At 44.5% G+C, this 26,568-nt stretch overlaps 1 protein-coding gene and 1 long non-coding RNA gene across 2 annotated transcripts in view; both read right to left on the reverse strand.

Moving 5' to 3' along the window:
• CSMD1 (CUB and Sushi multiple domains 1) overlaps positions 1–26,568 on the reverse strand; it is a 4,503,734-nt gene that overhangs the window by 424,041 nt on the left and 4,053,125 nt on the right. Inside the window, exon 53 of the mRNA XM_078647516.1 lies at positions 8,885–9,058. Within this exon, the coding sequence (XP_078503642.1) occupies positions 8,885–9,058 (174 nt within the window). The remainder of the gene's footprint in view (positions 1–8,884; positions 9,059–26,568) is intronic.
• On the reverse strand, positions 22,454–22,930 carry LOC144761408 (uncharacterized). Its single transcript, XR_013595708.1, has 3 exons — positions 22,818–22,930; positions 22,650–22,729; positions 22,454–22,557 (listed from the first exon to the last, which is right to left on the reverse strand). It is a non-coding gene; the product is annotated as an uncharacterized LOC144761408 (long non-coding RNA).

The raw sequence follows: 26,568 nt of genomic DNA on the forward strand, positions 1-26,568 counted from the left end.
TACTGTAAATCAAGAGTTTGATGGACAGCCACCCAGATCCTTGGAGGAATCAGCTGTCAGAAAGGATTCCCCTCAGCCAGGTCAGTGAGAGAAGGATAAGGCTGGGGCAACAGCACTATCTGCATCAAAGCAACGCCGTAAACAGATGAGGAAGGGCAGCAAAAGGAAGACCAACATAACGGCATACGTCCAAACCAGCTCTGCTATTCCAGTGATAAGAAGCCCAGTGCAGGTGGTAAGTAGTTAAACATGCAAAATAACCTCAACCAGCCTGACACAAACACAGACGTAGCTGAGGAGGCCCAAGGGAGTAGGGGCAGCAATGGCCAGGACGACCAAACAACTATCACAATAGAGGGGGAAATAGTAGCTTCACAGGAGTAACCTTCAACTTTAATTTTAATTACTGAACGTATCTTGGAATAAGGAACCAATATTGGAAGAATAGGTATACCAAGCCAACTCCTTTAACGACTTAAGGCGCAGTAATAAACCTGTAGTATCCTTTTCAATTTGCAGTATAATTCCAGAGGTATGGGCGACATTCTCAATAGAGGGGACATCATGCTGCTACTAACGTCAATCAGTAGACTGGTGGGTCTAAGATCACATGATCTGTAATCGATTGAGTTTAAAGAGTACAATATCTCCCAGAAAACAAGGTAACAAAAAAAACCTGGGCATCACTTGAAATAGTAAAGAGGATAATGGATGAGCAATCACAACTAAATGTCTGGGGGATGAAACTAATGCCCTACCAAAAAATATACAGAACCCCTACTATCAAAACATAATGAGCAGCCAGACCCCTGCCTCATACATACTTTGATGAAGACACAATCCGTACTTAAAGGAGAATGAAGCACATCCTCAGTTCACAAGGAGACAACTGAAGGCTGGCGGGTGAGGCAAGCCGGGTATGGCAGTTCGGCATCAGTTATTTTGGGTTGGCTATCCAGAATAATAAATATTTGGAGTAACAACGCCTGACTTAGAATAAAACAGTAAAAACTGATAACACCCATTTACAATTATCCTCTTGGAACATAAAAGGCCTAGGAAATAAAACAATGGACGGACTGCTACTGTTATACTTTCAAACTTTTGATCTTATTTTCCTACAAGAGATTCAGCTAGTTCAACCATTTCATCTACAATGATTCAAAACACATCATCTAAAAGCTGTAAAAAGTGCTAAATTTGGAAATTTAAAAGGAGGGCTTGCAACATATACTTCAATAAAGAGCATTGATGAGGCTAAGGTGCTGGATACTAAATCAACGACAAATGCCACAAAATCGCTTAAGAAGTGGCAACAACGACCGACAACTGATGCTTATAAACATATACCTTCACCCATGTGATAAGATCAATGGAGTCAACCTCCTGGGAGGGGAATTAAGAAGGTCATTAGTAGTGAAGCTTATGCCAAATTTTGTACTAATGGGCAATTTAAACATGCATTTGCTGGAGTCTCTGTAAACAAGTACTTCTTGGAAAAATATCCTTCCACACGGACCATCCCACAGCAGGAAAGCAGCAAGTGGAGAAAGCACTCCAGGTTAGCTAAAAATCTACTGAGGGACATGAAACATCTACATTTTTGTACATTGAACATGCGCTTCCTGGGAGAGCGCCCCTCTGCATCATCCTTTCACAATGTGACAGCCAGCCAACAATAGACTACACTTATGTAACCCTCCCCTTGATTTGCAGAATTGCAGATTTTTAGCTAGGAGTAAAAGACCATGTTCAGCATCACCCAAAATAAATCACAATGAGTGTGCAAGACACAAATCTGAACCGGTGAGCGGAGGATCCTAGCTCCATACATAAAGTAAACAATAAAAGGATTAAATGGAAAACCCATAATCCAGAACAACTGTTTGCTTTGGGGAAAAATCTTTGGTATGAAAATAGAATGGCATGCCCAGAAGCAACACATAGCTGGGAAAACATCACCAAAATATTGGGAGAAACTCCCTCAGCAATTGAGGGGCCAAAATTGATGAAAAGAGAAAAAACTCAACTTGGAAATCACCCCCCCCCCCCGCCCATGACAAATCATGCTAGCGAATTACCTCTGAATTTAAAAAAATAGACAAATTCAGCATCTTAAGAAAGCAACAAACAGGTCACTAAGGAGGCTCCACCTATCCGGCCCAGATACTAATGCCCTAGAGAAGCTGATGCAATTAAAAGCAACTAAGAAAAAGATAAATTGACAATCAAAAAGGGAAGAAGAACAGACACTTTGGACTACGCTAATCCATGACATAAAAAGTAATAACAGTGCAAGATTCTGGTGCATGGTAAACAGATTACAGAATCCCACAGTTCACAAAGTCAGTTCCCACTTGACAGAAAAGGCCTGGCCAAGCTTTCTCTAGTACCATTTAACACAGAAATCCCCAGCAGCACAAAATAAGAGGAGAGAACAGTCTATAAAATGGATAAAAAACTCATGATCCAAAAGACATTCAGGTAACATTCACAAGCACAGCCAAACAGATCACAAACAGGATAGCCAAAGGTAGGAAGGAGGGTGCGACAGGTCCAAATGAGATCCCCCAACCTTTTTCAAACAAGAACCAAATTGCTGCACAGAAGCATTGAAACCTGTTTTTGAGTACATTCTTCAAAATGAAATAATTCCAGCTTCTTGGAGGTGGTCAATTATTTCCCAAGGAAAGGTGATAAGAATGAGACAAAAAACTATAGGCTGGTCACATTAAATGATAATGACGCTAAATATTACTCTGCTATTATCCGGGAATAACAAAGAGAAGAACTAAGAGATTTGGCTTAAAAAATACACAGACATTCCCCTCAATCAAACAGTATTCAGCAAACACATGGGAACTACAGAAAATATACTAATTCTCTACCTGCTGCTAGACGCTATAAAAGAGGCCAACTTGCCATTATACGTCTGCTTCATTGATACTCCCCAGCTTTCAACCATGTAAATAGAAACTTGTAAAAAAATATTCTACCGAGTCTTATGAATCAGTTGCTTCTTCTACATACAGACACTTGGTTCAAGTGAAGCAGGGATTTGGCGACCATCTGTCAAGAAGGATTCCAACAAAAAAGGCGTTGAAACAAGGCTGCGTATTAGCCCTGGCTTTGTTCAATCTCTTTAGGTCAGAACGATCAACTGAGTTGGAGAAGTGCAACTCCCATGCCCCAAAGATGGGTGGACATTCCCTTTTGAAATGATTATACACCAATGACCTTGAACTCTGGTCAGCCTTAATTGCCAGTCATTCTATTGAAAATGGGTTGAACATGAATGTAGACAAATCCAAAGTCATGCAGTAAAACCAGAGAAAGCTCATTTGAAACCACCACTGGCATTTGGCCAGCTAGAAACAGTCAACACATATAAATATCTGGTAGTCATAATAGACCGCAAAGGCACATTTATGGCTCACAAAGAGGCATTAAAAAAAAGACAAATCGCAATGGCAGTAGCAGTACAAAATCTCAAGAACAAAATCATTGGACCAAGATTCACTCCACAGATTCAGGTGATACAGGCAAAGCTCATTCCAACTATCAACGACCAGTGTGAGTACATGTGGGGTAGGGACACCAGCACGCTGGATGGAATCGTGATGAGAGCACTGAGAAAGATTTTTAACTGACAAAAATATATGTCATCGGCTCAAATAAGATCGAAATTACATATGCAGATGCAACAACTTGCACGCAGAGGCGCCTGTATTAAGAGCTGGTTTAAGATCAAGAGACCTGAGGCTGTTGAGAAGGGCACACAGATGGTTCACTGTGCACAGCTACCACAGGGCCACTCCTCATTATTATCTAGGTAAAGGGTTCACCAAAGAAACTAAAGAAAAATATATTTGGCACTGACTTGGCATCCACCTTTCTCTGCTCTACTTACCACCATGAAGGTGCCCACAGGCAACCTTCCGTGGCCAACTGCGCCAGGCATCTGCTGTGCATACGTTGAAAAGTTAGCTACAAATGCAGACTATTACTGAAGCCTCTCTTCAGTGCCAAGGGAATATGAACTTGTAAGCAGGCAGTGAAAGCATGCTTTGATGGAGGAGATGTTAAGTTAGCCTGCCGCCTTGTAAGATTTCTGACGCTTGGCTGAAAAGAAACTAAACACCACAAACAATTATTTGCTGCATAGATCACTGAGCCATAGATAATCATGTACTCTCATATTTGGTCAAAGGAAGCTATAATAACTTGGAAAGGATAATGATCTACAGTTTAAAGGAGCTCTTCAAATATTTGCTAAATTGCACACTGAATTGGATTTTACAAACTGCTTGGTTTTGCATAGCAGTCCCTGCCATCTGTACCAAGAGTCTAAACACTATCCCCAGATTATTCATGCTCCTCTTTTGCGAGTCCTTAATAGCGAATATTAAGGAATCGCTATTAAAGACTAGCAAAACGGGATGCATGTAGAAATCGCAAAATTTATAGCGATTTCTACTGCTTCCTTATTTGCGATTCGCTAATTGCTAATCGCAAATAAGGAATGACTCCCCATTCATTCCTATGGGCCAGGCCCATAGGAATGAATGGGGAGTCATTCCTTATTTACGATTAGCAATTAGCGAATCTCAAATAAGGAAGCGATTTCAAGGGTGCCAGGGTGTCCAAAGGACAACCTGTAGCACCCCTGAAATGGTGATTTACACTGGTGTTGCGCACACACATGTCCAAAGGACATGTGTGTTTGTGTAACATCCAACTTAGAAAAATGCACTAAAGTGCATTTTTCTAAGTTTTCGCTATTTACCACAAAGTCAGACTTTGCGGTAAATAGCGGCCAAAAATTGCGAATTCGCAATTCTAAAATGGTTCATGAATTGCATTTAAGGAATCTCAAATAGAGATTCCTTAAATGCAATTCTTCGCAATTTAGCGATTTTAAAATTTGCGATTTTTGCATTTGGGATGATGAATCCCAAATGCAAAAAAAGCGCTCGCAAAGGGCCAGATTCGCAGAATCTGGCCCTTTGCGAGCCGATTTTTGCTTCATGAATCTGGCTGTATTTTTTTTTATTTCGTCAAACATTGAAATTACAGGATGCTAAAATACCTTGGAAAGGATATTGACCCAAAGTCAACAGGAGCTCCTCAACTATTCGCTAATTTGAACATTCACTTGAAACTTCTAAAATGCTTGGTTTTGCATACTGGGCCCTGCCATATGTAAGTTGCTGGCTTTGCACATTGGTTTTTGTAGCTTACACAGAATCTTATGGTGTCACGTTCTCTTAATCTCAATAATTTTCGGTGCTAAAAAACGGTTTTATCCTTGATAATTTTTTATAACTGTTTCAGCTCTAGTTATTTTTAGAATGAGTTTATATGTTGCTGACTGCACATCGAGCTGTTGGCTATACTGAATTTTATCAATCGTTGTTGTAAAAAGCAGGTTTTACCTTTGACAAACTATCTTTGACAAAATATCTTTTACTGACTTAGCCGCATGATTTTTTCACACAAAGCACTATTGTATTTTGAATATTTTAACAATACTAAACTGTAAATTTTGGTCTTTAATCATGAGCGGCCATTCTGATCAATTAACTAACTGTTTTTCTTATTTCAATAGTTTAAATTAACCAAACAAAAAAGATAATATTACTACTCATTATAATTTCTCCAATGCTCTGGAAATATTTGAAGCAGTGGTTGGACAGTGATGTGAGAAACCAGGACCTGTTTGCAGGGCCTCTGACCCCACTTTTTGCCCCATTTTGACTACAAGGTGCTGGTTTTCTGACTCTGTATAAGCCCTGGGCTCTGCTAACCAGACCCAGGGCCTGTGCTCTGATTAAAAGTATATGGTAATTAGGTATAATTGCAATTAGTACTGATAATCTACCTGTAGGTCCATAGTATAAGGTAGGGCATGTAGGGTTAGAGCCCCAGTAGAGTTAATGTACTTAAGTGTGTACTACTGTGGTCCTGCTGTCATTTTAAAAGCCAGCCCTGCCGTGCAGGCTGCTTTTAAACTAAATCTATGTGCAAATTAGACCTAGGAATTCAAAGTACTTCTAAAGTCTTAAACTACCTCATTTTTACATATAGGTCATACCTAAGGTCTCTCCTACATGCCCCAGGGGTAGGGTGCCTTGTAACTATAAGCAGGGACAACATCTAAGATGTTTTATATACCCTGGTGAAGGAAAAACTGTCAATTTCATTTTTCCTCATTGTATCACAGTGGCTCCATAGGATAACATGGAAACACTTCATTACATTGTAACTATTGAAAGAAAGGATCTAGAACATATACTTCAAACTATCAAAATGATAGTTAGAATAAATGCAAAAACTTCCCACTGTTAGAATAATTATAACTATCACAGAAAATAAGTTATAGAACTTTCTTTTCTGTAAGTCAAAATACAGCCTTCCAGCAGCCAAGCCCTGATTGGTCAGCATCTGCCAGGGTGAGCCAAGCTGTCTTAATGAGGTGTGAAGTGGCCTGACCAAGGATCAAGAAGAACTGCAAGCTGCAGAGCAAAAAATAGAATGGGGTGGCATACCCAAAGTGGTCTTCAAAGAGGGAATGACAGTTTAGTGCAGCACAGGCTCATCCCTATAACCTGCACCCCCAGCCAGACAGGAGTCTCAGTAATTAGATTAGTGAAGGGTCTGGAAGGGTGGTGTTAGGGACACTTAGCCACACCAGTAGGTTGGCTTAGCCAGATCTATGGAGAGAGTTTCGTCATTTTGGATTTTGGAAGAATAGTGCTTTTTGGGTCAAGAATATTCCACACTTTGGAGGAAGTGGTCATTCATCTGGATGACACCCTGCATCCCATTGGTCAGAGGTGCTTCCCTGCTTGGCACCCTGTGTATGAATATGGGAGTGTTGCCCTGCAACTCAGATCCCTGCCATAAACAATAAGGCAAAGAAGGACTACTTGCTGGAACCCTTATCTGCACCCAAAGGATTGCCCTCTCAAGGACTGCATCTGCTACACAATCTGGAACTACAGCCTCAAGGACTTTGCATGGATTCACAAGAATTGAGGAGAGAAACTCCCTGAAAGCAACAGATTAATAGAGCGCCACCTGCACAATCTCCACCAAGAAAGACCCATCTGAAGTGTGTCCAGTGGACTTTTAGGGAGCTGGTCAGGTGCATTCTGGGAAAAGTACTCCCACGATTCCGAGGACCATCTCAGAGCTTCCAGAGCCTTGGATTTGAGTTATCCACACTTTGGAATCCCAAAAGGACCTTCTGGGAGGCGATCCAGAAGTTTGGAGAATTGTTGTCTGTGAAGGCGTTTCATGGGACGCATTCCCAGATTTACCAGAACTGGTAGACCTGGGAATGTGGCAAAACGATACACCTTCTCAGGAAAGGCACAACGAGAAGAAATATCTTTATTTCTCCTTGATACTTCCTCTTTTTACGTGTGCTGCATTCTGCAGCACACATAGATGGAGGAATATGCCTATCAGTATTGTTTTTGTGCAGGGATGTGCCATATTAGGATAAATATGGCACATTGCTGCCCTTTCCCCGTTGACGCAGTGCAGCAAGGTGACTTGCCGCGCTGTGGCACAAAGTCATAAACATGACCCATGGGGCCCTAGATGATTATACGCTAAGGCAAAAAATTAATTCCCTCAAATATAGAGACTTCAATAGACCTGTGAAATATCAGAATACAAAACTAGGCAACCTCTGTCTTCGTCAGAAAAGTTTGAGTTCTCTGTCCAGTTTTACACCATTTTTTAAAGAAGTCTGGTTTATGAGCGGCTGAAATTCTTTTGTCAATTAGGCCCTTCTATTTCACAGAGAGGTTTCATCAAACGTACATTTGAAAAGGCGTTACGAAGAAGTCCCTGGGAATTAGTTCTCGATGTATATAAATCAAGAGTGCACACATCTTGTAAAAGACTAGAGACATGATTTAAAAAAGTCGAATTTAAAGGTATTTAAAGGATAGGATGCACAATCTCATCACTAGCTACTGCCTAAGATCGTTATAGATGTATCGACACAACATCTGTTATTCAGGAACAAACCATAATTAGCAGTCAGCTCTTTTGACAATTAAGTTACATATTTAATGAAAGATGCAAATGTTAAACTATTCTGATCCCATTTGTCACCTGTAACGACCATCCCTGTGAAGTTTAATGGATCGTTATTCGGAATTTGTGAGCTTGAGAGGCTCATTATTCTGCACAACAACTGTCAATGTCAACATCCTCGGATGCTCTTGAAAGGAGAGCTGCCCGTGAGCACCGGTTTTCCTAGGCTAGATAAACAAAGAATGCTTTCCAGCTTCACAAATGCATATTGTAAACATGCTTTCCTTTGAAATTCGCCTTGAAAAAAAGAATTGCTGAAAGGCACTACAGAGCTGTAACCATTGGCCTCGCCAAGCACTGGGTGGCAGATCCAAGGCTTCTATGCTCAAAAGACTTCTGAGCCCCCATGAATTTGTCGAGAGCAGGGGATGCCCGTGTTTTTCATGCTGTCCTTTGCAGCATATGCATATTCCAGACGGTTAACTCCTGCTTGCATCCCTCATTAAGCATGACAGATGCCATTTCTTGTCATTCCTTTCAGAGAGTGAAGGTCTCAGACATAGGGCTGTCTAGTTTTACTGCATCGCCAGCTTGGCTGCACATGACTGGCCTATTGACATATCAACAGCGAATTTCCTCTGAGCTGTGTATAGTTCTAAATTAAGAATTAGGGGACTGCATCAATCTTTAGCTGACACAATCTAGGCCGTTGTCTACAGAAATCTACCACGTCTGTGTGCTTTGTCGTATTCTGCTAAGGCAGAAGTCTACAGATAAACTTCTGAATCTACCATGTATGGGGGCATGTTGGAGGAATAAATACCATACTCACGGACGCAAACTGGAGTTCTTCCAGACCACTTGTGATCCTGTAGGCATATTCGAACAGATGTACCAACAAGACGAAAACCAGGGTTACACTGATAGACCACAGTATCTCGATAACTGAAGCCATCCCCGCTGATATGGCCATTGACGATCGGATCAGGAGAGCCACAATGACCCGCTAAATTAAAGAGAAAACAACAGTTAGGATAATAAAATTACTTTCTTCCAATTTGATTCAGATGTTTACAGTAAGGCAAAATAATCAGCCCTGTCTTGATAGTCTTCTTTGCTTGATATTACTGAATGAAGTAACTCACTCATTTGTTCACATTTTTATATCGAATACTTTGATACCAATCACAGAGCCTACAATGCAAGTTTAAAATGTATCCAATTTACAATGCCACTGTAATGTCAGACGCTTGCAATGCAAGCTGTAGATAATTGCTTCCATCAACATTAACACATATGAATAACGTTTTATGAAACTTCTCTAAATTGGTAAATTGCTAAGTAGGCTCATAGGAGTGCGGCCCACTACAAAACAACTGCTGCCTGCGCTAACCAAATTCGTCTAAAACACTGGTTATGGTTTCAGAGTGACACTTTATCAGATCAACATAACACAGCTGCCCTCTGTTCGCCCCTCGTGCTTCCCTTGATGGAGACACCAGATACTGAACAAGTCTCAAACACACCTGGAAAATTGCAGGTAAATGACATTGGCCCAGGATGCACACACTCAAGCACACAAATAAATACACATCTGAGGACCTGCATTCTGTCCAAGGACATGATGCCGGAGCAGCCGATCAGTTGCATTCATCGGGTAAAACCCAAACATGCCTAGTTGTAAGCATCACCCTAGGTAACTCATGACACACCCAGCCACCTTGACCACCTCACAATGTGACTTACAGTTGGTATTTATGGCCCCCTACACAGGGCCAGACTGGTAACCCAAAATAGCTCTGGCAATTCTGTCATACCAGCCCCACGGGGGCAAGTGTGAAGCACTTCTGCGTTTGTTAATTAGGGCCAATAATGCTGACTCTCTTGCAAATCCTGTCGCCATAACAAAATCAGCCCCCACTCTTTCAGTCTCCCGGGGCCAGTACGGCCCTGCCCTTCTTTCACAGTGGGATCAAGCATCTGAAAACACTGTACCAGTATTTCCTACCCAAAGGGGGACTAGCTTCACTTTATTGCACCCATTGTATAGTATAAAGCATGCAAAGTGCCTAATGCAAATTGAATTCCAGCATGAAACTGTAAAAGATGTGGCTGCTATTCCTGGCCTTGATTGTTTAATTAAACATTAACTGTTCCTAATTGCCAAGCCTTTATGTTCTACTTTTTGATAATCAGAGCCTGATTCAATATTTGGCGAGGCAGATACCCAGACTGCAGCCTGGGGACAGGAGGATCCAGCCGCCCGAGCTCACTCTGCTCTGAATTTGGAAGAAAAAGGTGCGACAGGCACCTCTCTCTACTGCAAACCTGCTGGCATGTGGCGAGCTGGATCATCCACTGGCAGCCATTGGAAAGGGTAAGACACAGAAATTAGCTTTTCTTTTGAAACAATACGAACAGCATAGAGTGACAAACAGAAGCGGCAAGCATAGAAATACATTGACCCAGGACTCACAGATAAAAGTGGCCTGGAGATATATACACATATATATATATATATTTAATTGTTTGGGCCCTCCAACTTGGCAGCAATAAATCTTACCTGGTAAAGCCTCAATGCATGTGTCGGACCCTTCTTTTGGGAAGAGGCGGGGACTGGTGGTATATATATATATATATATATATACTTTTAGAGTGCATGTGAGGGCTTGGAGAGCAGCTGGCGCATAATAAGAAATTATCTACAAAGGTCGGGATGTGCAAGTCGGGCACGCGTGTGTCAATGTAAGTAGCTGATTAAGACAACAAAGCAAGACACACCCAGTAATGCGATCCTGCTAAACAATCTCTTCTTGACCACAGACAATGATGATACAGCTAATGAAAAAGTGCTTCAGAAGCACGGGCTTCTCTCACACCAACTACAATGCAGCAAACAATATCAATGCTTTCTTGCAACACAGACTTTCCTCATTCAGACAACATTCATACCTCATATATATATATATGAGGTATGAATGTTGTCTGAATGATTTAACCAGTGTATGAATTACTGTCCTTAGCTGCATAGGTATAAGCTTCAAAATCTTACGAAGCATTCTGAGAACCCAAAGTAAGTACCTGCAAGTTTCTTTGCTTGCGTCACCATTGTTAGTTCCCTTACTAGTCAGAAGGCAAGATTTTTAATAGCAGAGCTTGTGACTGCTTACAAAACTAGACAGGCCAGTTGATCAGAAGCCTAGAGACTGCATTGTTTCTGAGGACCATCAGCTCAGTTTTGTCCCTGTTCCACTTCAGACATGGCGCTTAAAGGTCTGATTAGCCATTAGTTCTGGAGTCCAGAGAGACCACCAGCTGTCTGTCATATGCATACAATATCATGGAGATACCGAACTCCTGGACTAACTCAGCCAACTGCCCCATGTAGATGTTAAACAATGTGGGGCTGAGCGAGGAGCACTGTGGCACCCTGCAAGTCAGTGGCATTGTTTTTGAAAAAAGGTTGGCTTCAATGACTTGGAAAGATCTGATATTTAAGAAGGAGGCACGCCACTAAAATGTTTTATCATTGAAACCGATTTCCATCAGTCTGTTTCATAGAATGGGATGATCAACGGTGTCAAATTTTGCACTCAGATCTAGGAGAAGTATGACAGCTGAGTTGCCTTCATCCAGGATCATTTTTGATTTGTTTGCCACTGCTAGCAGGGCAGATTCCATGTTATGCTGTGCACGAAAGCCCATCTGCTGAGGATGAAGGCAGAGGTTAGTTTCCAGAAACTCAGCAAGAGCTTCATTTACATGTTTCTCTTTTAGTTTACCAATCAGTAGTAGAAGTGATATAGGTCAATAATTTCCTGATTGAGCTGGATCTGGATTGTTTTATGAATATTGGTCTGATTATTGCATGTTTCCAAGCTTTTGGGACTTCTCCTAACTCTAATGAGAGATTAATGATTCCAACTGTTGATGGGAAGCAAATCGTCAATGATCTTGCAAAGTACGAGAGGTGGTGCTGGGTCTAGTGAGGAGCCTGATCTGATCTTTTCCATGAGAGATCTCACATCATTTGTATTAGTAGGTGGGAAGTGAGATAGGGCAGGAGTAAAATAGATCCGCACATGAACTCTTTCCTGACTTATAGTTGTCTTAATCCCATCCTGCAAGGAGCTATAAATATCCATGACTTTTATTATGGAAGTAAGAAGCTAGGTCATTAAGTTTTTTCTCCAAGACCTGAGATGTAGGGTTGTCATGGTGGTGGTCAGCTGTCATGGTGATGGTCATGGTGTCATGGTGGCCATTAATGACATACATTACACCTTCCTAATGGACACCAGGTCAGCAAGATCTTATTTCAAAGAAGGGAATGTTCCCCTATCATGTAACACCATGGATACACAGTTGTTTTCTGTGAAAAGGCTTCCCTTGACCAAAATACTTGACTGGGATATAGATGAAAACTAACTCCAACGTCAACTACTGCATCGTCCTTAATTCCACACCAACCTTCTGAGCAGAGATATAATGGCCAAACTAAACATGAGTATCCACTTTTCAGAAGGTGGAACCATGACTTGATCAGCCCCAAAAACCTCCCCTTATGACTTATGACCATCTGACCCACGTCTGGTAACATGAACACAGTCTGGGCCTCACCAATAGACCAGGCTGCATTCTCCAAGGCTGACCTGACCCTCATCGCCAATGCACCAAAACCTATTAGGGAGACCAGTGCAGCTACCCAAGAAATTCTGTAAGGAATGGATCCAAGAGCTGGAGCACCAGGAGGAAGAATTAGTGACAGTTGAGGCAGGATCATATTCCTAGAACCAGGTCTCAACGTACAGGACAATTCAGATGAACAACTACCAAGAAGTCTTAGAAGATCCCATTGACATCAGAGTCAAACTGCAGCATAGGGCCTCGGCATCTGTCACCATGGCAACATCCCTCAGAGATCAAAATTTCACACCGGTACCTCCACAGCTATGGGCAACTGGTCCATATGACGTGGGGCTCATCAACGCCACCCTGAAGCGGCTTCTACAATTAGGCTGGTTTATTTTCTCTGTGGCAGAAATTATCTTTATGTACCTTAATGGGTGCACAGTATTCCAGCTGCACCCACCTAAGCCCACAATGAAGGGCATAGCCTCATCTATCCAAGACCCTCTGGGCCATTCCAGGCACTTACTACACATAGATTTAGTCGACATGATCGTCAGGTGTGTCCATATCTGATGGTGGTGGTCTTCCCCTTATCTAGGTGGACAGAAGCAGACTCCTGTACACACTGCGACGCTAAAGCTGCAGCTACCTTTCCGGTTCACAAAATCATACCCAGATGGGGGGTATCCGTGGTCATCCAATCAGACAACTGGTGACATTTTGTAAACAAAAAGTTCAAAACATCTGTACCCTGATGGGCATTACACACAAGCTGGTCTCAGCAGAGCACCCCCAAAGCAATGGCATAGTGGAGTGCCTCAAAGGCCTTCTGAAAAACAAGCTCAGCAAACTGGGGGCCAACATGGGTAGGAAATGGCTGCATTGGTTGCCACTAGCCCTGTTCATTCTAAGAAACACCCCAAGAAGAGACCTGACACCCCATAAGCTAGTCACTGGTAGGTCAATTCAGATGCCAATGCCTCAGAGCAGAACCGAAGTAAGCACAGAGAACATCTCCAATGCCTTAAGTGATTAAACACATACATATCTCTCTGAACTGACCAAAACCTTCAGACTTTTCTCTAAAGAGGTTACGCAAAGGAAGGCAGTGCACACCTCTGTGGTTCTAATGTACCCCATCTCATAGTCCAGCAACCACGTCCTAATTCGCAATTTTCATCGCCAGTGGAAAGACAGCAAGTTTGAAGGGCCCTTTAAAGTAGTCTTTTCAACTACTAAAGCTGTCAAGGTTGAAGGGAAAGGGTCATGGTGCTACTTGTCAGATGTTGCTTGGACCTACCACTACCACCACCACCAAAGGAGTCAACATCACAGGCTTTTCCAATAAGAACTATGAACACTTTGGGGACAGAAAAACCCATAGGGCTTCTCTCAGACTTCGCAAACACTTTGCGGATAGGAGCGTCCATACATCGACTCTTTCATAACCCAACACAAAATATTCACCTGTGTAGTGTCTTGTGCTCTGTGTGCTTTGATGTTTTTTCAGCTATGTGTCATCGTACAAGAACAGGTCAAGTTTCAGCCAAGGCCACCAAATAAAGTGGTCCAGTGTGAGTCCCGAGATCTAACCCATTTAACATACAGCTTGACCACATGCAATGATGGCATCCCACATGCATTACGTAGCATTACTATTATACAACACCTAGTATCAGCACATTACCTCAGTGGGGAGGCAAGCATCTACCAACTCAAGCTATGGTTGCTCATTGCTACCCCATGCAGTAGGTTCAGATAGACTATACCCGCCCCATGAGGTCGCGCCCAACAAAATCTTGTGCTTAATACACTTATACCTATGCCAAATAAAAGCCAAACTCCAGCCCAACACTATAGCAAAGCAGAAAGTTACAGTGAACCTAACCAAGTACGATATCATATCCAAAATCCCTTACATCATTACAGAGCAGGATGAGATTCAGTAAGATAAACTCAAGGAAAAGGTGCAGACATGCATTGGAACACAGGGCCTAGGACCAGCTCCCTGAAGGTTTTCTTGGAGCTCACCAAACCCTCGGCCCAGTGAAATAGCATGTCCGTACAAGTACCAACCTGTGGACCAAGGCTAACCCTTATTGTAAATGGAGCCGTATTTATGAGCAACAAGTGGGACCCCAACATTCAGTTCACCTGCAGAGCCATCAATTTGGGGAGCAAAAGAGACGACAAGTCCTGTGAGGGCAGGTTGAATCACACTCTACATACACAATGCCAAGACACCTGGAACTCATAGCTTCTTTCATTATTCTCCAGTTGCCAGTGCTTTTAATCCTCATGGACTTTTTCAGGATTCAATTCAAGATCCTTCTTTTTGAGGCACTGTGCTGGTATTTGTGTCATTGATTGTGTGTCAATTCCCTTATAGATAACGTTGCCCAGTAAATACTCCATACTCCATACTTAGACCTAAGCATGCCAGTCCAAGCAATCAGCTGCGTACAGAATGTTTCCAAATTACATTAATGAAAAGATTGTTCATAATTTTTCAGGACTTGCTGACAAAAGATTCCTGAGTCTGAAATTCGTATGTCAAAGAGCCAAGACTCGTCACAGGGTATAATCCCAGGGTGACTCACAAGTCCTGAAAAATTCTGAACAATCGTTTCATTAATGACAATTGAAACCATTCCACGCAGCAGCTCATTGCATGGACTGGTATGCTCGGGTCTCACTCTGGAGGATTCAATGAGCCAGGCCCAGGGCCAGTGCTATGTAAAAAACACAGTAAAAACACACACATGTAGTAGGGTACACTTACAATTTGCATGATCTATCCTATAAGTCCCTAGTAGATAACAGGGCAAGGGATTAAAACTACGTAAAGTCCATAGTGTATAATGGGGCAGGACAGTGTAGAGACCAGCAGCCCTTTCTGCACTTGCATGTGTGTACTGCTGAGCGTCTGAGGATATTTGAAAAGCAGCCCTGCATTGCAGTACTGCTTTTAAAAGTGAATTAACTGCAAACTCGACTTTGGTGGTGGGAGTACTTAAAAAGAGATCATGCAACTATAAGCAGGGTCCTCATAAAATCTATTTTATGTGCCCTGGTGATGGAGAAATTGCACATTTCAGTTTCCCCATTGTTGATGCCTAGCCCCATAGGATAAAATTTCAATAGTTTATGAAGAGATAAATATTGCTAGGAATTGAATGAATATCATTCAAAGACTAAGGAGAATGGTATTGATTAATCAAACTATATGCTATTGTTGAATTTATCCTAAATTGTACAGACGAGAAGTAATACAACTTTCTTGTCTGCAAGCCAAAATTAAGCCTTCCTGCAGTCTTGATTGATCAGAGTAAACAGGATTAGCCAGGCCACTTTGATGAAATGATCAGTGGCTTGCCAGGGTAGAGGCTATCTGTTGGAGAGAGCTCTACTACATAAGAATGCCAGAGCAGGGGGAGGGTCATAAAGCAAGGGGCTTCAAAGGTGGAACAGGACAGGCAGAGAATGCCAGGTCTGCCTACCCCCATTCCCTCAAATCCTGACAGATGGGAGGCGTAAGGAAGGACTCTGCAGATGGTAGGGTGTGGAGAGCTATGGAAATTAGCAATACTGACAGTTGGTTTAGTCAGCTCTTCATGTTCTGCTGAAATTTCGGCCATGTTAAATTTGAGACGAATAGTGCTTTCTGGGAGAAGATTATGCCACACTTTTGATGAAGTGATCATGCTCTGGGGCATTGACTTGCACCTTATTTGACAGCAGTGCTCTCCTGCTTGGCCCCAGAGAACACTAAATACATATTTAAGAGGTGCAGAGCCTCTCAGAATTGCTGCTTACAACTAAGAGAATAAGAAGGATTGCCCTGCTGGAATTTTGATTTGTACCACCAGGCCCTACATGCTGATTGACTGCACATGCAACACTATCTGGAACTACAGACCTGTGGATGTACCTTGCTTTTATGGTTTAAATCTTTTATTGATTTTCAAACATAGAAAGAAGAACTGGACCTCCTGCTCCTTAAGACAGTGCGATACAGACATTAATAGTCAGCGATAGAAGCATTACTAAGTAAATGCTGGGAGCGGGTCTACAGGAGGAAACCTCAGAAAAAGGGAAGGGAATCTAATAACAAAACATCCCCCCCAATCCTCCCTCCTCCCCCCACCCCCTGTCCACAAACCATTAAGATAGGAAATAAAAGAAAAAGGATTATGCCAGCCTTGTGCAAATCACTGTGGCCGCCTGGGGTTGTGCTTCTCAGGGATCTGCGTATCCGCCAGTCGAAGGAGCCTTAGATATCGGGGGCATGTCAATTCCCTGAACTCCGTGGTGAGCAGAGTCAAGAAGGGGCGCCATAGCTCTGGAAATTCGTCCCCCCTGCTCGCTAGTGTGAGGGATAATTTCTCCATGCCCAGCACCATCCAAAGCTTCTGTATCCAGCCCGAGTGTGGGGGAGCTTGAGGGGAGCGCCAGTGAGTAAGTATGTTCTGAGTGACTGCCCCTAGGGCGATGGCAATGAGACTGCCTCTCCTGGATTTCAAAGGGTATGTCAGTGGGTTGGGTAGCACTAGGAGGATGTGAGCTGGAAAACGTGGGAGTTGTGTGTCAAGATGAGAGTCTATGTCATCGATAATGGCAGCCCAGTATGGTTGGATTCGATCACAGCTTCACAACAGGTGCTCCAAAGTGCCCAACTCCCCACACTCCCTCCAGCACTGGTCGCTAATGTGTGGGTCGAAGCGGTGAAGGCGCTCTGGTATGTAGTACCAATAAGTGGCAATTTTGGTAATTGTCTCAGTGAGTCCTGTGTGGTATGCCTAATGTCAGGCCCTGTAGCATATGCCGCTCCATTCTTTAAGAGAGAGAGTACTACCTAGCTCCTGCTCCCATCGTGCCCTCCCCGCATTATATGTATGGGTGGAAGCCGCAATAAGGTGTTTATACAGATCATAAATTAATTTTGTATCCGAGGATCGGGTAATCAGCCACTTCTCATAAGGGGTTAAGAGGAGCTGAGCTCTTTATTTAACTTGTGGTTGAAGTGCCCAGTGTCTGAGTTGTAGATAATGCATTCTGTCCGTCTCAGGGATGCCATAGTCTGCTCTAGTTGTGGGAACATGATGATGCCCTCCAAGACAAATAGATGTCCCAGGGACCAGCAAGGGGAGAGGCGCCAGCTTGTAAAGGCTTTAGGACCCTGTCCTGGAGTAAATTCACGGTTATTAAACAATGGGATCATAGGGGAGGCAAATGTTGTCAGCTCGTGTGTGGAAGCAGTGCGCTCCCAGGCTTCCAGTATTGTGCTTGTGATGTGAGATGCGTAGAGGTTGGATGGCCTGTGCTTCTTCCGAAGGAAGGGGCTACCCTGTAAGGGCATGCCTGCAACCGCCTGGTCCTGAAACAGCCAGTGTTTTTCAAATTCCAGGCGATGCCATTCTACCAAGTAGCGAAGCTGCACCGCCTAAAAGTAGAGCTGCAAATCCGGTGTGCCAACCCCGCCCTGCTCCGGGGGGAGGACTGCAACTGCCCGCTTGAACCGTGGCTTGTGGCCTTGCCAGATGAAGTGCGACAGCTCTGACAGGGCCTGCTGAATCCAGCCGGCGGGTGGGCGCAAGGGAAGTGTCTGGCAAAGGTAGAGGATCTGGGGTGTTCATTTTGACGGCTGCTATTCTGCCCAACCACGAAAAGGGGTAATGTTTCCATCTACCTAGTTCCCTGCGTATTGGAGTGCAAAGCCGGTGATAGTTAGCTGTGATTGTCGCTGGAATGGTGGGGCCCAGTTGTACTCCTAAGTAAGGAACCGTGGTGGTGGACCACTGGACAGGGTGCTCTTCTTGTAAGTGGGTTAGCGTAGGTGCAGACAGTGAGACATTAAGGGCAATCGATTTGTCTGTATTGATCTTGAACCCCGAGGCTTGCACGAAGTTATGCAGCTCCAGGAAGAGAGCCCGCATAGTCTGGGCGGGGTCAGTGATGGAAAGCAAGATAACATCCGCGTAGAGGCTGATCTTGTGTACGTCCCCCCGAATTTGATCCCTGTGATGAGGGGGTGGTGTCTAACTCTTCGCACAAGTGGCTCTATATAGAGCGCAAAGAGAATGGGGGAGAGTGAGCACCCCTGCCGAGTGCCCCTACCTATGGGGAAACGGGAGGACGTCTGGCCATTAACCCGCACCGTGGCCTGAGCCAAGAGATAACAATTGAGAATGCGTATGCTCAGGACGTTCCCAAAGCCGAACCGTTGCAGGATTTGTTCTAAGTAGGGCCAGTGAACCCTGTTGAAGGCTTTCTCAGCGTCAATAGCCAACAACATACATTCCCCCTGTATACAAGACACTGTTTCTATGAGATGGAGCACTCTCTTCGTGTTGTTGCTTGTTTGACGCTGAGAGACAAACCCCATTTTGTCCAGCTCCACCAGTTGGAGCATATAAGGAGCTAATCTCGTCGCGAGAATAGAATAGAGCTTAATGTCGATGTTTAAAAGTGAGATAGGCCTATACGCGCTGCAGCTAGTGGTGTCTTTCCCGGGCTTTGGGATAACTATAATCGAAGCCTCCAACATTTCCTCCAGGATCGCTCCGGGTTGGGCAAATGTGTTAAAGAGGTCACGTAGCATGGGGGTCAATTGATTGCAAAAGGTTTTATAGAAGGCTGCAGAGTAGCTATCTGGGCCAGATGACTTCCCTAGCTGGAGGCGTGAGATAGCCGCGATGACCTCCTCCAGCCCAATAGCCCTATCCAGGAGGGCAGCCTGGGCAGAGTTCAAAGATGGAAGCTGCGCGGCTTCTTGGTAATCGAGGCTGTGTTGCGTGTCAAGGAAGTCACCCGAGTACAGCTTGGCGTAGAAATCCCGGAAGGTTTCTGCTATGGCTACATCATCAGAGGTGAGATTGCCCCCATATGGTCTGACGGGCAGCACCCCTTGCCGTTGTCTCACTTCCCGTAGCTTATGGGCTAAGAGACGGCCACACCTGTCACCCCCTGTGCAGTAGGCATGTCGTAGGCAAAGGGCAGCGTATTCAGCTTTTTCCTGGTCCAGTGCCGCGAGTTGCTTCCGCTCCGTGCAAAGTTGACGCCAGGCTCTGGCAGCACCAGTGCGCTGGTGCATTTGTTCCAGCTCTGCAACTCGCTGTGTGAACTCATGCCGTTTCTGGTCTTGTTCTCTATTAATGGTAGAGGAAATGGCTATGAATTCTCCCCGTAAGACAGCCTTGAGGCCAGTCCACTGCGTCACCAGCGAAGTGTCGGCGTTAGCACTGAGGGTTAAATAATTTGAGATAATAGTTTTTATTTGGTCAGTGATGGAGGCCTGGTGCAAAAGCGAGTTGTGGAGTCGCCAGTGTCGTCGTGGTACCTGTGTGTGCGGGAGTAGGAAAGAGGCCATGACTAGGGAGTGGTCGGATAGAGATGCGGTGAGAACATCAGCGTCAGTGGCTAATGCTAGCAGTGGGGTGGAGGACAGGAAGTAATATAGCCTGGCGTAGGTCTTATGGGCTCCCGAATAGTAGGTGAAGGTACGGCCATGCGGGTTGAAATGTCGCCATAAGTCAACAAGACCCAGGTCTCGGGTGCGTGCCAAACCTGACTGTGAGAGGGCCCCTACTTGACTGGTGCACTGGCAGGAGCAGTCGGTGAGGTTGTCAAAGACAAGATTCAGGTCTCCCCCCAGTAGCAGGCACCTCTCAGAGTTGGCTGTGGCTTCAGTGAGTGTGCAGTGTAGGAATTTGTCCTGACCTTCATTGGGAGCATATACCGAGCCAATTATGAGGGATACCCCAGCCACTAGGAATTGGTACGTGAGTAGACGACCCTTGATCTCGGCATCTTTCTGCAGTACATTGCCCTGGAAGGAGCAGGAAACCAGTATTGCTACCCCTGCAGACTTAGTGGAGTGGGAGGAGAACAGTTGTGTGGTGAAGGCTCGGGATTTCAGCCTGTGTTGGTCTTTGTGTAATAAGTGGGTCTCTTGTAGGAGGCAGATATCGGCCGTTGAGTGTTCTAGATAGTTAAGAATAGCCCGACGTATGATGGGGTTATTCACACCTCAGACATTAAGGGTCAAAATTTTAAGTGGACCGTGTGGCATCTAGTGGACGGAAGAGGGTGTATCTGAATGGGCGCCGTGCAGGCAGAGTGTGGGAGTGTTGTAAGAAGAAGGCAGTAGCATCTGCTCTGAAGGCGGCGTGTGCTGGCGGAGGAAGGGGAAGTGTGGACAAGGGGACCCACCCAACAAAACGTAGCTAAGGAAAAAAAAAAGGAACCCTAAAAAGCCATAGCTAGGAAATCCCCAAAGTCTGCACCCAACGGGGGACAGAGCAACAAGTCCAAATAACGAAAGTAGTCTGTCGCCCCAGGGCAACTGGTCAGGTAGCAAAGGGGGGCCGCCATATGTCCAAAAGGGGTGTCCGCAACCCCCACCGTCCCCCGTGAGCAGCAAGGGAGCCAGAACAGCTTTAGTAGGCCGGAAGCGGGCATTTACCGGTCGAGGTCTCTCCGGCATGGGCCTCAGTGGCCGCGGACAGGGCTTCTTGCTGGCCCTTGGCGATCTCCAATCTGGGCGGCCGTTGAGAGCGCCGTCGCCTGCCTTGGCATTGCCCTCCTGAGAAGAAGACCTCGGGTCTCGATGTGGAGCTGCGATCGTCATCATCTTCAGTAGACTTCGCCAGTCCCAGTAGACGGCAGGCTTCTGTGAGTGAGCGGATCTGGTGGAGTTTTTCATTATGGTAGAAGATGAGGCGAAACTGGTGATCCCAGGAGTATGAGATCCCTTGTTGCCGGAGATGGTCCGTGACTGGATGAAACTGACGACGCCTCTGCAACGTGATCAGGGCTAAGTCCTGGTATAGCACCGGAGAGTGTCCCTGATAGGATATGGGATGGAGGGACATTGCTTTAGTGAGTATGGCCTCTTTGGTCCTAAAGTTCTGTACACATACCAGAACATCAGCCGGTGGCGCATTAGGGGCTCGAAATGGACCTACTCTGTGTGCTCTGTCCAGAACAACATTGGAGTCCTGTGTCTCCCCCAGGATGAAGTGGAAAAGACCCTGAGTGAACGTGAAGATGTCACGGGTGTCCTCGGAGAGCTTAACCCCTCAGATCCGGATGTTGTGCCGTCTGAAGCGGTTCTCCAAGTCTTCCATCTGGGTCTGAAGATCGACGTTTTGATCCTGAAGCCGAATTACATCCTGCTGCAGCGTAGGTAGGTCAGATGTCATGGCGTCATGCCTCTCCTCCAGGGAGCAGTTACAGAAAAAATGGTCAGAGTCTATCGATTCGTGAAAGCAATCAATGTTAAGCAAGTAATTAATCAAAAATATAAAACCAGACAATGTTGTATCCACAGTGTGCTTACACTATTTATTCCTAAGTTCAGCATAGTATAAATCAAGTACCTGGTTCAATTCCATAGGTACCTAGACACAAGGAGTATCTTTACATACAGACACAGGAGATACATTAATCAATTAAGTCATTGAAACATCTGTACACCAGTAGGTGTTATTCTTATATCGAATACACCGTTCATAAACTTCATATAGAAAAACCAAACATTTTGCGCAAATTATTTACATGAATGTCGCGCTCAAAGTGATAGAAATAGGGGAATAGTTAAGTGGGATGGGTGTGATAGGAAAAAAGTGGGGACTAGGTAAAGGTGGTTGTGACTAGAAGCAATCACAGTGGAATAAAATAAACCCTTTACAGTCTGTAGTTCGATCTGCAGTTCCAATATACACATATACATAGGATTCGTATTACTCTGTAGATTTAATCCTACGATTGGAGATTGGTTGTAATCTGGTCTACGTTTCGACCCCCAGGTTTACAGGGTAGGTTTGATCCTCATAGTGGGGTCTTCATCAGGACGGGGCAAAGCAGGAGCGCCTATGAATAATAATTCTGAATGAGTGTATCATATATTTAGTGAAACTGAAAGGCACACTGCGGAAACACATCAATAAATATGAAAGGCTTACTTTAACAGAGGCCCTTATGTGGCCGTAATGTTAGGACCACCAAGGGTTCCTTTCCTTTGGGGTGGTTACTCCGCCTTTATCTGAAAGGGGAGAGTAGAATTACTAGCCAAACTTATTTAAAGCGTAGCGGACGCATTAATTATCAAAAGGTCCTGAGGGGGTACTTACTGGGATAAAAAGCTTTTCCTCCAAAGGGTTGTTTCTCTTTCATGAAGGTTCACAGCTAAGTCGCCGTATATGTGGTCATGTTTCTCGCACCACGAGCGATTCTGAAGAAAGAGGAAATCGCCGGTTGTTAAAGGCAGTTGCCTCGGTATGCGGGGCACATTTGTCAAATTGCCGGTTTTTAATATTTAAAGATCGGCGCTCGAATGCAGCGCTACTCATGGGGCTAAAGTTACACAGTGATATTTTGCTAGCATCTAGCATTACATATGGGAGCTGGGAGGCGCCGTTTTGTTAATTGAGCGATTCTGAAGCAAGAGGAAATCACCGGTTGTTAAAGGCAGTTGCCTCGGTATACGGAGCATATTTATCAAAATGCCGAGAGGTCGGCGCTCAAATGCAGCGCTAGTCATAGGAATAAAATTACACAGTAACATTTTGATGGCATCTAGCCTTACATATGGGAGCTGGGAGGCGCTGCTGTGTGTATCGCGCACCAGGTCTCTCTCATTGCTGGGACCCGAGGCAGGAAAACGGCTCACCGTAAAGTCTTGACAGCAGTGGCTGTCTCTCAGATGCTTCTTCCTCGTATGCCGGCTGTGTCTAAGCCGCAAGGTGCAGCCGCCGGATACTTACTGGAGGCTCGACTGCTCATAGCCAATCAAAGCGTATGGGCGTAGGGGAGCGTCTGTAAGGTCCTACTGGTTGATGAGCACGTTAGGGACTATACAGAAAAATGAATAGATTCTAATGAATACACGCTGCGTGTAAAGTTAATATTGGCAGTAATGCATATATCTAAGGAAAGCACAGTCTTTGGTCATTTACCTATAAAGATGGGGACAAAGCAAGACTTATTACAGTATCTTCTATTGCAAAATACATAAACAAGTGTCTTCTATTGCGAAATACATAAACAAAGTGTCACAATGTATGCACATTTGCGTCACCTAATATGCTTGGTTGGTTTTCAGCTTAATGCTGTTCCCTGTCAGAAATAAGAGCAGATTTTAAATAGTTCATGACCGCTAACACAGTATAGCTAGTCTTAAAGGAACATCCTCTGTGCATGGAAAAACAGGTATCATGACACACAGAAAAGGTTCACATTTATACATGTCCTGTCGCTATTGACTGAGTAGTGCCATTTGAGAGAAGGTGGCATCCTGCTCGTTAAGGCCATTCTGCACAGAATTAAGTGACTGCATCCACTTACATTCACGTAGGTTTAGTATTGAGTCCATATCTCCACCCCGTGCACCAAGTGTAATTTTCTCAATGACCACCCATTGGAGGGATTCAGGTGTATGGGCCATCGTAATGAAGTGTTCAACTAGGGGTGCCCCTGTGGTTTGACACCTTATCCTGCTACAGTGTTGCAGTATCCGGTTCTTTACCCTTTGTTTGGTCTGGCCTACGTAGATTAGCCCACATGGACAGAAAATGGCATAAATCACTCCCTGACTATTGCAGTTAGTTAGTGTTTTCAGATGAATTGTCAGATTGTTATGAGTGATTACCTTCGTTTCTATGCACATTGCGCAGGCCTTGCATTTGGTACATTTGTAATGACCCACTAAGGTGGGTAAATTCCACATAGTTTGTATGGTGGGTGCTGGAGGGGTGTCGAGTAGTGAACGTACAACGTAATCTCTGACGCTTTTGGCTTTTTTGAATGCATGCATCGGAGGATTGGGTGTCTCTATTATCTCTGCCACGATGTGCCAGTGCTTGTTGATCGCTTTGCGGATCTCGTTGCTCTTGCTACAGTATGTAGTTACACAGATCATCTTATCTTCGGATGGTGTGCGTTCTTTGGGTACTAGTAACGATGCTCTGTCACTGAACCAAGCTCTCTTACGTGCTCTCTTAACCAATCTCTTGGGGTATCCTCTGTCAATTAACCGGAAGATAAGGTCATCAGATTCAGAAAAGTAATCATCCTTCATGGTGCAGTTCCTCCGGATTCGGAGGAACTGGCCAAAGGGAAGGTTGTCCCTTAGGGCCCTGGTGTGGTGGCTTGAATATCTCAGTAATGTATTCCTTTCAGACTGCTTCCTATATAGTGTGGTATAGAGTAGTCCTTCATGTTCCTTGATGCTAATGTCCAAGAAATCAATGGAGTGGTTACTGCTGCTGCTGGTAAATTGAATGTCTTGTGATTGGGTGTTCAACCATCGGATAAATTCATCAAGCTCCTCCTCTTGTCCAGTCCAGATCATCAGGATATCATCGATATACCTGCGGTATTCCTTGATTTTATTGGCAAATGGATTATGGGGTGAAAGGATGTAGTTCTGCTCGAATTCGCTCATATATATGATGGCTAGGTCCGGGGCGAATGCTGCCCCCATCGCCACTCCCTTACATTGCATGTAGTATTTGTCCTGGAATATAAAGAAATTCCTCGTCATGGCGATCTCCAAAAGGTCAATCAAGAATTCTGTAGGTACCTCTGCTGGTTGGGGCCTAGTGGACAGTGCTCTACGTATAGTACTCAAAGCTGGTAATTGAGGGATACTTGTGTACAGTGACACGATGTCCATTGTTACAAGGAGTTGTGTATCCTTGTCAAAGGATTGTTGGTCCATAAGGTTGATAACCTGCATTGTGTCCCTCAAATAGGTCGGGGTTGCCTCTGCCAAGGGTTTCAAGAAAATGTCAATATACTTACAGAGTGGTTCCAGGAGGGATCCACACCCTGAAATGATCGGTCTACCGGGTGGTTTACTAGGATTCTTGTGAACCTTTGGTAACACATAGATGGTGGGGGTGCGAGGTTGGTCCACATTTAGGAAGGCATATTCTTTTTCAGTCAAAAAGCCAACATCCTTGGCTTTTTCAGTAAGCAATTGAATTTGACGCCGAATCTCCATCGTGGGATTCATAGCTACCGGCCGGTAGCTTGTCCTGTCACTTAATTGGTGGTTAATCTCTTGTCTGTAGTCATTGACATCCATAATGACCACTGCTCCCCCTTTATCGGCTGGCTTGATGACCAGTGTTCTGTTTTCCTTAAGTTCTTCCAGGGCGGCTCGTTCTTCCTTAGTGACGTTGTGTTTCACGTATTTCTTGTTGTTGCAAGCCTTGAGGACATCCCTGAGGACCAGACTTTCATAGGTCAAGATTCTGTAGTCAGTCATGGCGGTATGGGGGGTGAAGGTGGACGGTGGTCTTAGGTTGGTGAATGGTCTGTTCGGGAGGGGGGTTTTGTGCATGAAGAAGCTTTTGAGTCTTATTTTGCGAAAAAATTTTGCTAGTTCTGTTTTCAAGTTGAACAAATTCGCATGGGATGTGGGGACGAATGATAGACCCTTACTCAAGATCCTTATTTGATCCTCTGACAGTACTTGACCGGACAAATTCATAATGGGATTCTCTTTAATCACCAACGATAAGTTTTCCTCCTGGTGTTTATCTCCCCGTGGTTGTCCTGCTGGATCTTGAGTAAGGGTCTATCATTCGTCCCCACATCCCATGCGAATTTGTTCAACTTGAAAACAGAACTAGCAAAATTTTTTCGCAAAATAAGACTCAAAAGCTTCTTCATGCACAAAACCCCCCTCCCGAACAGACCATTCACCAACCTAAGACCACCGTCCACCTTCACCCCCCATACCGCCATGACTGACTACAGAATCTTGACCTATGAAAGTCTGGTCCTCAGGGATGTCCTCAAGGCTTGCAACAACAAGAAATACGTGAAACACAACGTCACTAAGGAAGAACGAGCCGCCCTGGAAGAACTTAAGGA

The sequence above is a fragment of the Lissotriton helveticus genome, chromosome 6 (assembly GCF_964261635.1).
Source record: "Lissotriton helveticus chromosome 6, aLisHel1.1, whole genome shotgun sequence".
Classification (NCBI taxonomy): domain Eukaryota; kingdom Metazoa; phylum Chordata; class Amphibia; order Caudata; family Salamandridae; genus Lissotriton; species Lissotriton helveticus.